The 12472-nt window shown below is 50.5% G+C and overlaps 3 protein-coding genes across 3 annotated transcripts; all 3 read right to left on the bottom strand.

Annotated features, from left to right (window-relative positions):
• Positions 1 to 422: 422 nt before the first annotated feature.
• Positions 423 to 2637, bottom strand: PGRI_015560 (uncharacterized protein; the record flags this gene model as incomplete). The annotated part of the gene is made up of 2 exons (XM_040789269.1): positions 423 to 2477; positions 2530 to 2637. 2 exons carry the CDS (start codon positions 2635 to 2637, stop codon positions 423 to 425), a joined length of 2163 nt encoding a protein of 720 aa, XP_040646222.1.
• A 3339-nt stretch (positions 2638 to 5976) lies between these two features.
• PGRI_015570 (pepsin-like aspartic protease) lies at positions 5977 to 7284 on the bottom strand (the record flags this gene model as incomplete). Its single annotated transcript, XM_040789270.1, has 3 exons — positions 5977 to 6314; positions 6377 to 6900; positions 6956 to 7284. 3 exons carry the CDS (start codon positions 7282 to 7284, stop codon positions 5977 to 5979), a joined length of 1191 nt encoding a protein of 396 aa, XP_040646223.1.
• A 1686-nt stretch (positions 7285 to 8970) lies between these two features.
• PGRI_015580 (Zn(II)2Cys6 transcription factor domain-containing protein) lies at positions 8971 to 12245 on the bottom strand (the record flags this gene model as incomplete). The annotated part of the gene is made up of 5 exons (XM_040789271.1): positions 8971 to 9759; positions 9812 to 10125; positions 10178 to 10225; positions 10275 to 12011; positions 12134 to 12245. 5 exons carry the CDS (start codon positions 12243 to 12245, stop codon positions 8971 to 8973), a joined length of 3000 nt encoding a protein of 999 aa, XP_040646224.1.
• Between the last annotated feature and the right edge of the window lie 227 nt (positions 12246 to 12472).

The following is a 12472-nucleotide window of genomic DNA, read 5'->3' on the forward strand; positions in this document are numbered from 1 at the left end:
AAAAGACTTGGCAGAAAGTTAACCTCCAGGGTTGCGCCACGATTATTATGGGGAAATTTTATATTTAGATCTTTTAATGCCGGCATATTAATTTGTACTATAGTATTCATCTTTGATGGCTATGTACATTGACAAAAGAGGGGAGTATTTATACTACGCCCTAGGCTATATTCCTTGAATAGGTAACATACTATTCAATTCATGAATAAGACATGAGTCTCATCAACCTAGATGCTTAAGAGAGAAGAGAAGACACCTCCGTGTGTATATATGTACTTTTCCAACGCCAAGAGTAGAGAGATAACTTCCACTCTAAACAAAACCCCCCGAGAAGCCCAGGCCCTGGGTCAAAAACCAACACCGCTAATTCGTATGCTAAACTCCTTCGTATCATGACGCGAGAAAGCAAAAGAAAACCTATCTCAAATCTCCTGCGCGTCCAACGCCCACACCTCCCAATGTTGCAGAACCTCCCACCCTACCCGTCGCGCACGCCGTCTCCACACGAAACCATCATCGGAATAGGTGTGCGGGTAGCAGCCGGGATAGAAAGCGCTATTATCTTCACAGTCTTCGCGCCTATTGAAGGTAGGCGGGCAGCTGGGTGATGGTCTGGGAGTTTCGCTATCATTTTGATCACGTGATCGTTTCCCTAATGTTGATCGCGGTGTATCGGGTCTTGTATCGGATAAACGGGGAGGCCAAGAGGAGATCTGTGTTGTCTGCGTACCGGGCGATTTAGGCGCGACAGCAGGTTGATCTGGTACACTGAGTCCAATGCCGTTGGTGTCTTGCGTGGGAACAGGGCTGTCTGTGGTGGTCTCTGGGGATGCATTTGTTGGTGTTTGAGCCTCTGGGATGGGGGATTTGTAGAATTCTTTCAATTCCCAGGCCTTCCAGCCTATGCTAATGATCTTCACGTTTCCGTAGACTTGTTGGTTGGCTAGGTCGTAACTCAACATTTCCGTTAGGAGCAAGTCGTCAATGTCAACCACTTCTGCAAGAGTCTTGGCATTGTCGAAAATCGCTTGCACCTTTTTATAATCAAACGAGGCTGGGTCTCGTGCAGGTCGCCACGTCTTCAGTGCAGAGCTCCCAGGTCCATTTGGAGACTGTCCGGGTGATTGGGGTATGAGAAGCCGGAGCGCTTTCAACTTGCGTAGGAAGGGAATTAGTAGACTCAGTGAATCCATACTAGAAAATTCAGTGGCGAGGGCAAGCTGCTCCAAATTCGGACAGCTATGAACGAGTCGCGCGACCATCCCGGTGGAGAGGGGCCATTTAGATGGGAGAAGGAGATGGCGCAATGTCGCACCGTGGTTTGTGGTAATGTGTGAGAGGTAGATGTCTCGTATGTTAGCTACAGCATTGAGCTGACTAGCCGGAGAAGCAGAAGTAATGGGAGAGTTGGTTGTGGTTCCGTTGGGTGCACCAGACAATTGATGTTCGGATACTGGCGGCGTGAGGGCGGATGAGGCCGCGCCTCCTCCGGGTCGTGGGGAATTGAGAAGGTCGCTTGATTCGGCGGTGACGTTGACGAAATATAGCCGCTCGAGTCCAGAGAAATTCCCAATGAACTCCGAGTTCCGTTTAGACACTGCATCCAACCGAACGGATTTCATGCGAAGCTTGGCATGTGGCGGGATTGTTGGCCAGCTACTCTCGACGAATGTATTGACCAGGCTAGAGCCCTCAACACCACTGAGGAATGTGACATCTTCAACTGTAGTCGGATCAAAAGCGAAGTTGAACTCCTCGGTGTGGAAGGCATACAAATTCTGGAACGACATCTTCTTAACCGCCAGGGGCTGCTTGGCTGCGATCAGCTTGCGGAAGTAATCACGCAAAGAGACACTAGGCTCGTGTGCGTCCCTCATTCGTGGCGACCAATGTAATTTCAATTCACGCAGTTTCCTACTTTTACAAAGAAGAGTTGCAATATCATCGGGGTAGCATAGCGGGTCGATATCGGTGATTTTGAGACATCGCAAATGCGGCATGCCGGGAATCACGAAAGTGGGCTGTGGATGACGACTGGACGGAAATCTGATAGTCAGGGACGTGAGCTTCGGGAGCTGCGTCAGCCCTGTATAAATTGTGTCGAGCATTTTCGTGTTCAGTTCCCAATGAAAGCTTTCCAAATTGGGCATGCGGTCTATGGCGGCGCGGGCGGCGATATTCAGCAACATCGATGCGTCGGGCACCCGGCCGACTCGGGCATACTCCTCCAACTCGTGTTCCTTCCATTCCCCTCGTAGAGTAATTGACTGTACTAGCGTCGCATAAGATCGTGTAACGAGCGCATTCAACGCCATCGTGAAGGGACTGGCACTCCCGATTCCTTCTGGTTGTTCGCCACGATAACGGATTTTGTCGTAGGAGGTCAGCGTTAGGCTCCGGTATAGTTGCGGCAGAGCCATATAATTGAGGACGCGACATGTTTGACATAACCGGGCGAGATCACCTGTGTCGCGGACCTACCAACATGTTAGATATGGAAATAGGATGTGCGGAGCTCTTCTCTCTTACATGTGACACAATCTCGGCGATGAGGTTTAACGGCAGAACCATCAACTGGGCACCGCCAGGCGGTTGAGTGATGGTCGCTCCGAACATGTTTTGATTGACGGTCGCCATGATGCGACGTCCAAGGTAAGTTGTCACATGGGGATACAAAGAATATGGGGAGAAACACCGGGACTGGTAGTTCCCGAGTGAAATTTTGTCTCCACTCCTGTAAGCCTGAAGGTTGGTAAGCCACGTAAAGCCTCTGTAGCCTATACAAACAACAAAGCAGCAAGATATAAAATATATTATATTCAATTCCAAAATTATGGGTATCTTTCTAATATGTTAAAGTCCTCCGAAACACCTTTTCCAATAACCCTATACTCCAAAATAAAAAACCAATGAGGTATAACCAAATATAACAAAATATAAGCAAAAATCGTCAGGGGCTCAGCCATGAACCCAATCTACAAGAAAAGGCCACTCATCGGGAGTTTATGTAGAGCTCCGTTCATTTGGTCCGATATTTCGTCCGTGCTCAGGAGATTCGGATAGCTCTTGTTCCGCTGACACATCATTACTTTCGTCCGAATCTGTCCAGCTCTGTCGATAGTTTGTGACGTGATCCACGCCAACGTCCTCGTTGATCAGTGCTGCGGCTTCTGGGTCATAGTGCAGGACATAATCCCCGCCTCCCCGCTCTACATCTGCCTCCGTCCATGGAGCAGACGCTTGTGGTTGGGAAGGAATCACCCGCACAGGCAGATTTGGCCGGTTAGAAGGCGGCTCATGATGTTGAGGGGGTTCTATAGGCCGGCTATCTCCCGGTGGCCGGGTATCCTCCAGTAGTCGGTTTTGTGGTGACCACGTGTGCTGGCCGCGGCGACGTGCTGGAATAACGGTGACTGGTAATGAACCATCGGGGTTTTGTGGTCCAGTACCTAGTCGAGCCTTCCGATGAAGAGAAAAGAAGTGATCCGCTCGAGATCGGGCAGCACTTGTTTCTGCGGCCTCTTCCGCTGCAGCAGATGGTCTGTATTCTGATTCTTCTCCAGCTTGTGCGGATGCCACTTCTTTGGGTAGAGATGCACGTCGTCTCTTGAATGGGTGCAGGAGAACATGCCATCGGGGATCACCTGGAACAATCTTTGGCGACTGCTCTCGGGTATTTTGAACAGACAGAGCCTGACCATTGGCGTCAGCAGTATGTGGTTCTCTACCTTCCAGTTCCTTGGCTTCGTCCAGTTCCTCCTCCTCATGCATATTTGGCATCGCGGCGGGAGGCGTAGGGCTAGCCACTGAATGATACCGGACATTGTACATTGTGCTTGCTGCACTAGTAGTATCAGCACGACTAATAGGTGTAATCGTCGCTGGGGGTGGAGTGGGCCGGTTATCGTTTGGGCCTCGCGGCGCCGACGTAGGCGCCTGGTTATATGATGGTACTCCAGCTCCTTTCTTTCGATTGCCGCGAGGTAATCCAGCCCGGGCTCGTAAAGGTCGATGGGCTAAGCCCATCATACCACCCCATCCAGACGATGCACCATTGCCGCCACTTTGGTCGTCTCCTTGAGCCGAGAATTGTGGCCATTCAACTTCCTCGGACGGAGTAACTTCAAGCATTTCATCGCCGTCGAAGACCTCTCGCCCTAGAATCCCGTCTTTGGTTTCATCTCGTTCCAACGCTTCAATGCGTTCCACCCACTCCCAAACAACCACACTGGCCGCGGCAGAGCCAACCCATCGAATATAGGTACCCCAACCAGCAATTTCCGGCTTGGCAATATCCAGAACAAAAAAGACGACGGGTATCAAAATGGCGCAAAGCGAGAGAAGAGCCACTAAGCAGATATTTCGCATCTTGGGGTGGAAAAACGCGTATCGGTGCTTAGAGATCGAGTAGAAAATCACCCAAGCAGCGTAGAGAAGGTTAAGCGACAACTCGAACAAATAGCTCAAAGCAGGAATGGCATCCTCGTATAACCTGGGTCTTGCCGAAGAGTTCCTCGCCCAAAAGTTATCCAAAATACTAAAAGTCGTATCCAGCACGATTAACGCAAACCCAGCCCATTTGATCATGACTTTCTCCTTATGTCGCGGAAACAGTCGGATCAAGGTCTGAACCTGGGCAAGCCACAGAAACGTGCTCGATATAACGCGCACTATGCGAATTTCCATCCCATCAATAACCTCCTGCGAAAGCGCCTCCGCATCGGAAAACCCATAGTTATATTGCCGCTCGGCGACTTTAAAGGAATCGACCGTGGCGATCGTCAGCGAAATGGCAACCAATATCGCAGCCACTTTCTGTAGCCATGGTCGTCCGCCGACTCCGACCACCGACGAGTTCCCGCTGTATGAGCCGCTGATCATCCCATGGCGGCCGAGGAAATTGGCACCACCACCGCCAGGGCCACCGACATAGAATGTGCGCGGGGTGATGAGAAGTATTATGACAAGTAGATAGCTAACGACGGTAGCACAGCCGATGGCATATAGCTGTGGAGTAATGGAGGAATAGAATGGATCACGGGTATCGAGGACAGCGGAGATGTGAACTTCGTCGGTTGGAGAGCCTGTGCAGGTAGGTTCGAATACGGCATTTTCGCTGAGAGTGATAGCAAATGACTTGTTGAGATATATGAGTCCTATAAAACAATTGCGACAGTTAGACACAGCTCGAGAAGGGACGTTCAAACGCTCCGGTCAGACACTCGAGTCTCCGACCGGCGGCCTGCAGCCATCCCAACGAGTCCATGAAAGGGGTAGACACACCATTACTGGGCAAGACCACAGGCGTACAACCAGGTGAATAAATCTTCGTCGTGGTCGGTGTTGGATTCGCCCAGATCTGGCGGGGAATCAAGTGGAAGTCATTTTCCATGATCGGACTCAATATGAACGGCCTCGAATCGCCGTCCCTGGAACAGTTCATATACCGCGCAATTTCCACCGGTGCGCCCGTGTCACAGACCCTTTAGACTTCCATTTCTTGACGCGTACAGTTGTCCGAAGGTCGGGGGGTTAAGATTGGTAAGGGAGGAACAGCGACGGCGGTGTGAGATTGGACAAGAGAATATATTCGCCTTCCAGAGTTTTTATTCCAGAGAGAATTTAATGTTAACTTGAAAAAAAGACCTGGGGCAAGGAGAACAATCTACATAAGAAGGATTAAGGTGGAAATCTGGAGTCCCAAGGAAGATCCACAGGCTAGGCATTGGCTCCTCCGCAAATTCCTCGCCACAATCTTACTACATTCAACTTTTGAAGCTTACAAAGTACTGTTTATCATTTCACCATATGTCCATCATATTGATATAAGCTGATTAAAGGGACCAAAATTTACTATGTCAACTTATCCAAATCCTGCATGTCCATCATCCATCTATTATATCACTCTTCACAGTCTGAACAATTCATCACACATAGGAATCCATGATCATCCATGTGTACATCTCATCAAGAGATTTATGCCTGAGCGGCGAAGCCAAGACGGGGTCCTTCAGAGTCGAAAACGACATACTGGCTCTTGAGGAAGATGTCACCGAAGATGGAGAAACCAAGGCCAGAGTTGCTCTGGATACCACCGAAGCAAGAGGAGCTACCAGTCGAGACGGGAGCGTAGTTGATGTGCTTACCGGGAACAACGGCGTCGTAGCCATTGATGGTCACGGTGAAGTCAGGCACATGAGCGTCGCAAGGGAACACATAGCCACCAGCAGATTGGTCGTTCTGAGCGCCGCGAACCTTTTCGTAGTAGGCGGAGACAACTTCGTCATCGACCAGGAGGAGGGTGGTTCCAGTGTCTATAATTTGAGGGGTCAGTACTGAGCAAAACATATCCATACAATGGAAAGATGTAACTCACCAGCAATTCCGTCGATAGAGGGACCGGCGGCGCCGTTGCCGACCTTGTAGCTGTCGGCAGTGAAAGACCAGAAGCCCTGGGAGTTGTCAACATCGGCATAGGCAAGCTCTCCCTTGAACTTCTTCTTGTCGATGAAGCCGAAATCATAGGTGCCAGGGGCGCCGTGCTTGAGAGTCACAGCGAACAGCGGCGAGTCAAGGTCAGCCTTGACAGTGTCGAAGAAAGTCTTCTGAGGTTTAGGCGAGACGGTGTTGATGGAGCTGAAAGCCAGACCCAGCAGACCATCGTTGTTCTTGTCCCGCAAGAACTGATCGCTAATCTTCTTGGCTGCCTCAACGGCTTGGCCGGTGGCCTTGACTCCACCAACGGAGACAGTGTCCTTGTAGACATCACCGCTGGCAGAGCTGCCATCGCCGTATGAGATGGACCAGGAAGAGCCTGCCAGCTTCTTGCCGCTGCTGCTAACGTCGTAGACGTCGTGGCCCTTCTGCTCGGAGGCCGAGAGATCAGTGGAGAAGACCCAGCTATACGAACTGTCAGTTGTTGCTCTAGCCGGATACGTCGTGTTAAGCAACTTACAGATCGGCAGAGCCAGTATCGAAGTCCAAGTTCAAGGTGGACTCGCCAATGGTGACAGGAGTGAGGTACTCAACGTCGCCATCCTCGGGAGTAGTAATGGCACTACCGCTCTCGGCAGCAGCGTGGACGTGGGCCGGCACAGTAGCACCATACTTGGCCAGTGCATTGGCGTACACACCAGGCAAGTTGACGGTTCTGGTACCGGTAGGAGTCTTGTTCACCTGGTTCACGGTGAAGCCCTTGCGAGGGCTCTTCACCGGCACAGCTGCAGCTGAGGCAACGGCCGAGAAGCAAGTGAGAGCAACGGTAACTTTGCTGTAGACAACCATGTTGATGATGATTCTATAGAACAATGGATAGATCTAATAGAGTGAATGAAGAAGAGGATGGATTCTATAAACAGCTGAAGAAATGACCTCCTTTATAGCTTTTCTGATAGATGCCATCCGCCGGCTCCGAGGGTAGAAGACATCAACTGGGCTGTCTATCGCAACATCCAGGAGAAGGTGATAATGCTCTTCTAGGAAGGAAGCATGACGATCCAGCAGAATGGAGCTAGGTCGAGGGGAAACTTTGAGATCATCACGGACGCCATCAGCCATCCAGAATAGTGCGACGGAGTCCGCCAAGCAGACTACTGAGGGGTCAAGCCATATTGGCAGGGATTCAAGAAGCTAGCCGATATCAAATGGATGTGAGAGGACAAATGCGGCCAACGCACGAGCATGGGAGATGTAAGGGACGCAACACAAGCATAATGCCCAGAGAGCTTGGTTGTGACAAGCTATCTCGGATACATAACGGAGAACTCCGGCCAAGACAAAGCGTTGTCTTGGAATACGACCTCTTGGTGTTCATTGGGTGAAGGTAGGTCGATCGCCATACTTGGCCATCCTTGTATAAGAGTTCAATAAGTATTAAGCCATCCAATACGGAGTTGACACTAGATTATCCTTTAGCGAGTCACGCTACATAAATTGATTAGCCCTTGAAGTGAAGTAACAGCCCTGACGATCAACCCCCGTTATCTCCACGTCGACCAATGATCTGCCCTAAACCAACTAGGTCACATCGCTCAATTTAGGTATATACTTGAGAGACAATTAGGTGAATGTTTTGAGATTAAGCTTTCTAGAAAGATTGCTTTTTAATAAAATGAGAACAGGTATAATCTCCGACGGGGATCCGTTCCTGCATTGCAGATGTCGAATCCACAAACTGTATCAGCCGATGTGACCCTTCACGGAGAAAAACCAAATAGTGGCTCTTATCGCCTGCACTGAAGGAATCGAATGATCTAGCGGCCGTCGATATGCTGATCAGTTCATCGTGGGATCGGCAGTAAGCAGCCCTGGAGTAAAACAGCAGTCCTTAATTGGCAGAGATAAATTGAGAGCGCAATAGTAGAACATAGCAACGTGACATCAATGGCATTGTTTACGGTGAAGTGACTTTCCCAAGGCCTTGTGGTCCCTTGTTCGTCTCATATGATGGCCAAGGCACAGTAAATACAACGATCTTTACTATATTTACACTATTCTCCGGCTCAAACATGTTCATATTATCGGGACTAGTATAAACAAGCCAAAGCCACCCGAAAGCTTCAATCTCGGTCCAAGAGATTTACGAGATATCATGTGAAATCGTGTCAAGATTATTGCATGAGACAAGAGACCCCGCAATCTAATATCCCGACGGACACCGGCGGACAGTTATAGTGATTCGCAATAGAGAACTAATAAACAATGTGCAATAACGCCATAAGGCAAGAGTATATTGATATCGGCAAATTCGTCAAGCCTTTTCGGGAATCAGTTTCAAGCAAATTACGGCAAATAAAATGTCATATACAGCCGGAGAAACAAGAAACGTCAGGCGGATCCCGCAGGGGTATATAATTTCGGGCACGGGAAGACAAAAAGGTACTTGAGGTGGACTCCAAAAACAACTCCAAAACCAAAGCGTAAGACTTGAAAAAAAGAATACCAAATTATTCGTAATCATCATTATTTTCGTCACAGATACTGGGACGATAACCCGGCCCCATTTTCGCCATCGCCATTAGCGTTTCCATCATACCCCTCGTTGAGAAGTACCTCGAGCATGTCGAATTCGCCAAGCATTGGTCCAGTCCCACCCAGACCCTGGTCAACAACTGCGGTGGAGCTGTTGAAGAATTGATCAAGAGGCAGAGCAAACCAATCTGGAAGAGCGCCGGAGGTAGAGTGGTGGTGGCTATCGCCCATGCTCTGTGATGAGGCGACATGGTTTGGAGATGACCTGTCCATATCATTGGTAGAGAATGTCGAGTTCGAGTCGTAGTAATTGTGGTACACAGACGGCGGAGGTGGCATGAAGGATACATTGAGGTTGGACGAGTTGATCGGCTGTGCAGGAATATTCGCCAGTGGATCATGCCCTGATCCCATCGAGTGGGCCCCCGCGCCAGGAGTATCCGCATATCCTAGCCCCGGCCCGCCTGGAGTAGTATCATGACCCTGATTAGCGGACCAGGGAGCATTCGGGCCGTCACGCCGAGCTGTTGAGTGCTCCCGTGAAGGTGAATGGGGCCGAGAGCCTGGGACGGAGGTCCGATCGTGTCCCTCTCCGTCTGCGCCCCGGTCATGCGGTGCAAAGCGCAGAAAGCGCGTTCGGATGCTGCTAGTGAGAAGCTCGAGAAGCCGGGCCACCGTGTTGCTAAGGTGCACGTCATCCACGACATAATTGCGCAGTGCCTCCACCGTCCGGTCCTGCAGGTCGAGGGAGACTCGCACATCATCTTCTCTGGCACCCAGTGTGAAAGTCTATGGTTGAAATTAGTACTATGCATGACCGGGTTTCCGTCGGAGACCATACCTTCAAGATAAAGATCATTCCAGACAAGATTCGGAAAAACGTTCGAATGGGTGCATGTCTGAGACGACCTTCGGGGACGAGGCCTTCCAATACTGTCTGCAGAATTTTGCGCGAGGAATCGATGACTTCTTGGATATAGTGCTCATTAACACGGTAGAGCTCGTTCAACGTTTGGAACCAGCTTTGACTGCTATTAGACGGGCCCGATCCTGGTTGGCCATTCTGAGCCTGGTTTTGACCCTGAGCGGACTCATTGGACATAGTAGTCCATCGATCGACGACCGCTTGTAGAGCGAGAGAATTGATATAGAGACCTGATTTCATATTAGCTGTTGTCCTTCAGCAACTCCAGCTGCTTCAACTTACGGGTGTACTCGAGCTCAATCAGTAAAACACTCCGCATAGCGGGTGAGACTTCTTTTCGTTAGCTTTCCTATCCACAACGAACAGCCAGTTGACTTACGAGTAACACTGTCCAGCTGCTGCTGGAACTCCCGTAGATATGGTTGGAAGCGGTCGATCTTCTCACGATATCTCCCAGTCCTGATCAACTCCATCGTTTGATCGCTAGAAGCAAATAGCAAATGATTGGCTTGATAGACAATTTTTGAGATGCTGATCCAGCAATCCTGCATCCGATCAAGATTGGCATCAGCATCATTTGCATCAGTAGATGTCGGCGTGATATCCTGCCCCCATTGCGGCAATGGGAGCATAGAAGGGATCCCTAGACGTCCACTGCTGTGCGTGATAAATACAAGAATTAAACGCCGTAGTCGACGTTTCCGTGTTTGCTCAGATAGAGACTCATTGGCCGTCTTGATATCTCCTTTAGGGTCGAAGACGCCAAGTTCAAAAGCCAGAGCTTGGGCCGTACTCAGTAGCATCCATGACATCCGGTCCGATCTCCAAGCTGGTTCCAGCCATTTCTGAAACGCGACCCTTCCCTCTGAGCCTTTGCTAGTATGCTCGCCGTCATGGTCCCGACTATGTGTCTGGGGGTCTGTATCCAAAAGAGAATTTTCATCATCGCCAGGCGGGAAGTGCAGGTTTCGCGGGTGCCACTCTGTGAGAAGTAGCATGGCTTCTACAGTGCCCAACGACCTCAGTTGCCCACCCGCACTACCTTTGCCTGACATTGATGAACTCAAGTCAAGTGATCGAGGTCGGCCAATGCCCGATGTCCCAGGATCGAATTTCTCTTGACCCCAGAATAGGCGCTCTATCATGCTGCGCAGATATGCCCAAAGACGGTCGTGGATATAGAACGCTCGCGTATTAGCACCATCGCCCTTGGGTTTCAGATGCCTAGACGCGATGGTGAGGATTGTAACCGCCAACACCGGCTCATCCGTAAGTAATGTACGGTGCGTAGATGGATGAGAGAAATCAGGGATTACAACAGGGCTCATCGGCGCGAGGTGTTCATAGTAATACTCGACATAATCCATGCCCTCCTCTACTGTAAGCCAGCCGGCACGAACGAATCGCAACCGCGACCAGGCTCTGAGTGCATCAAGATACGCTGGCTCTGGGGGCTGGGTGTTGGCTGAGCTTTCCCTTTGAGGGCCAGGGTCGGCGATCTGGGGATCTACCGGCCCCGAAGCACCAGCCGGGTAGTATGTAGACCCACCCATAGACATTCCCGATCGTGGAGTCCGCACAAAGGACCCACCCAAGCTTCGAGGCGAGCTGCCTTGTGGTAGAGGTGAAGGGCCTGAGTTGAAAGACGAGACAGACTGCCGTGCAGCAAACCGATTCTCGAGACTCTGGCGGTTGAGATCCTCTGTCCTACCCGCAGCTTCAGAGAGAAGATGTAAAGCGTCGTGGGTATTTGTAATTGCAGGCGACAGCAACTCCACGGCAGTGCGATTCATCATCGGAGGACCTGCATAGCTAGGTGCGGGGCGTTCGCTAACTGGGTATGCAGGAGCTCGTGATACTGGCGCACTGGGCGTGTACCGCTGGGCTGTAGGTGCAGGCGCAGGGGGTGCCTCGGACCATCTCTGTTGGGCACGCACGGCATCATGGTCAAACTGGGGTGGATCGGAAGGCGCAAATAGCGGGCCTTCCACTGGGCTTTCCAAAGGCTCATTCTTGGCTACCTCCCCAATCATCATTCGCTTGTCGCGATGGAGGATCGCCGCTGCCTCCACTTCATCATCTTCAGCACCGGAGGTCTTGCGCTTTCGACGAGTCGCTGAAAATTCACATCGTTTACTTTCTCGGCGGCATCGAACACATGGTGGGGGGCGAGGATTATCGACACCTACGGGTTTTTGGATCAGTCAGGCCACAAAATAAGATGAAATGGGCCCATACTCCCTAGGTCACACTTGACCTTGCGTTTTCGACATGGATCACAGGCCTGATATCCTCGGCGATGGTGTGCATCCGATTCGGCCTTGCTGTGCACACTATTATTGTCCCCCATTTCGTGGATATCAATGATGGGGAAGGCTCCGACACAAAGCGATGGAAAGCGAGATAAGCGTAAAAGGCGGTGGGGTTTGTTCTTACTCCGACAACTCGGACAAAAGCCGACAGAAATAGAAATATAATAGAGATTCCAAGTTGAAGTCAAGAAGAGATGAAAATATCAATTGAAGTCAGAGTTTGCTCCTAGTGGACCAGGTAGTTTCCGTTGTATAATAAGAACTC

The sequence above is a fragment of the Penicillium griseofulvum genome (genome assembly GCF_001561935.1).
Source record: "Penicillium griseofulvum strain PG3 chromosome Unknown contig_80, whole genome shotgun sequence".
Taxonomy (NCBI): domain Eukaryota; kingdom Fungi; phylum Ascomycota; class Eurotiomycetes; order Eurotiales; family Aspergillaceae; genus Penicillium; species Penicillium griseofulvum.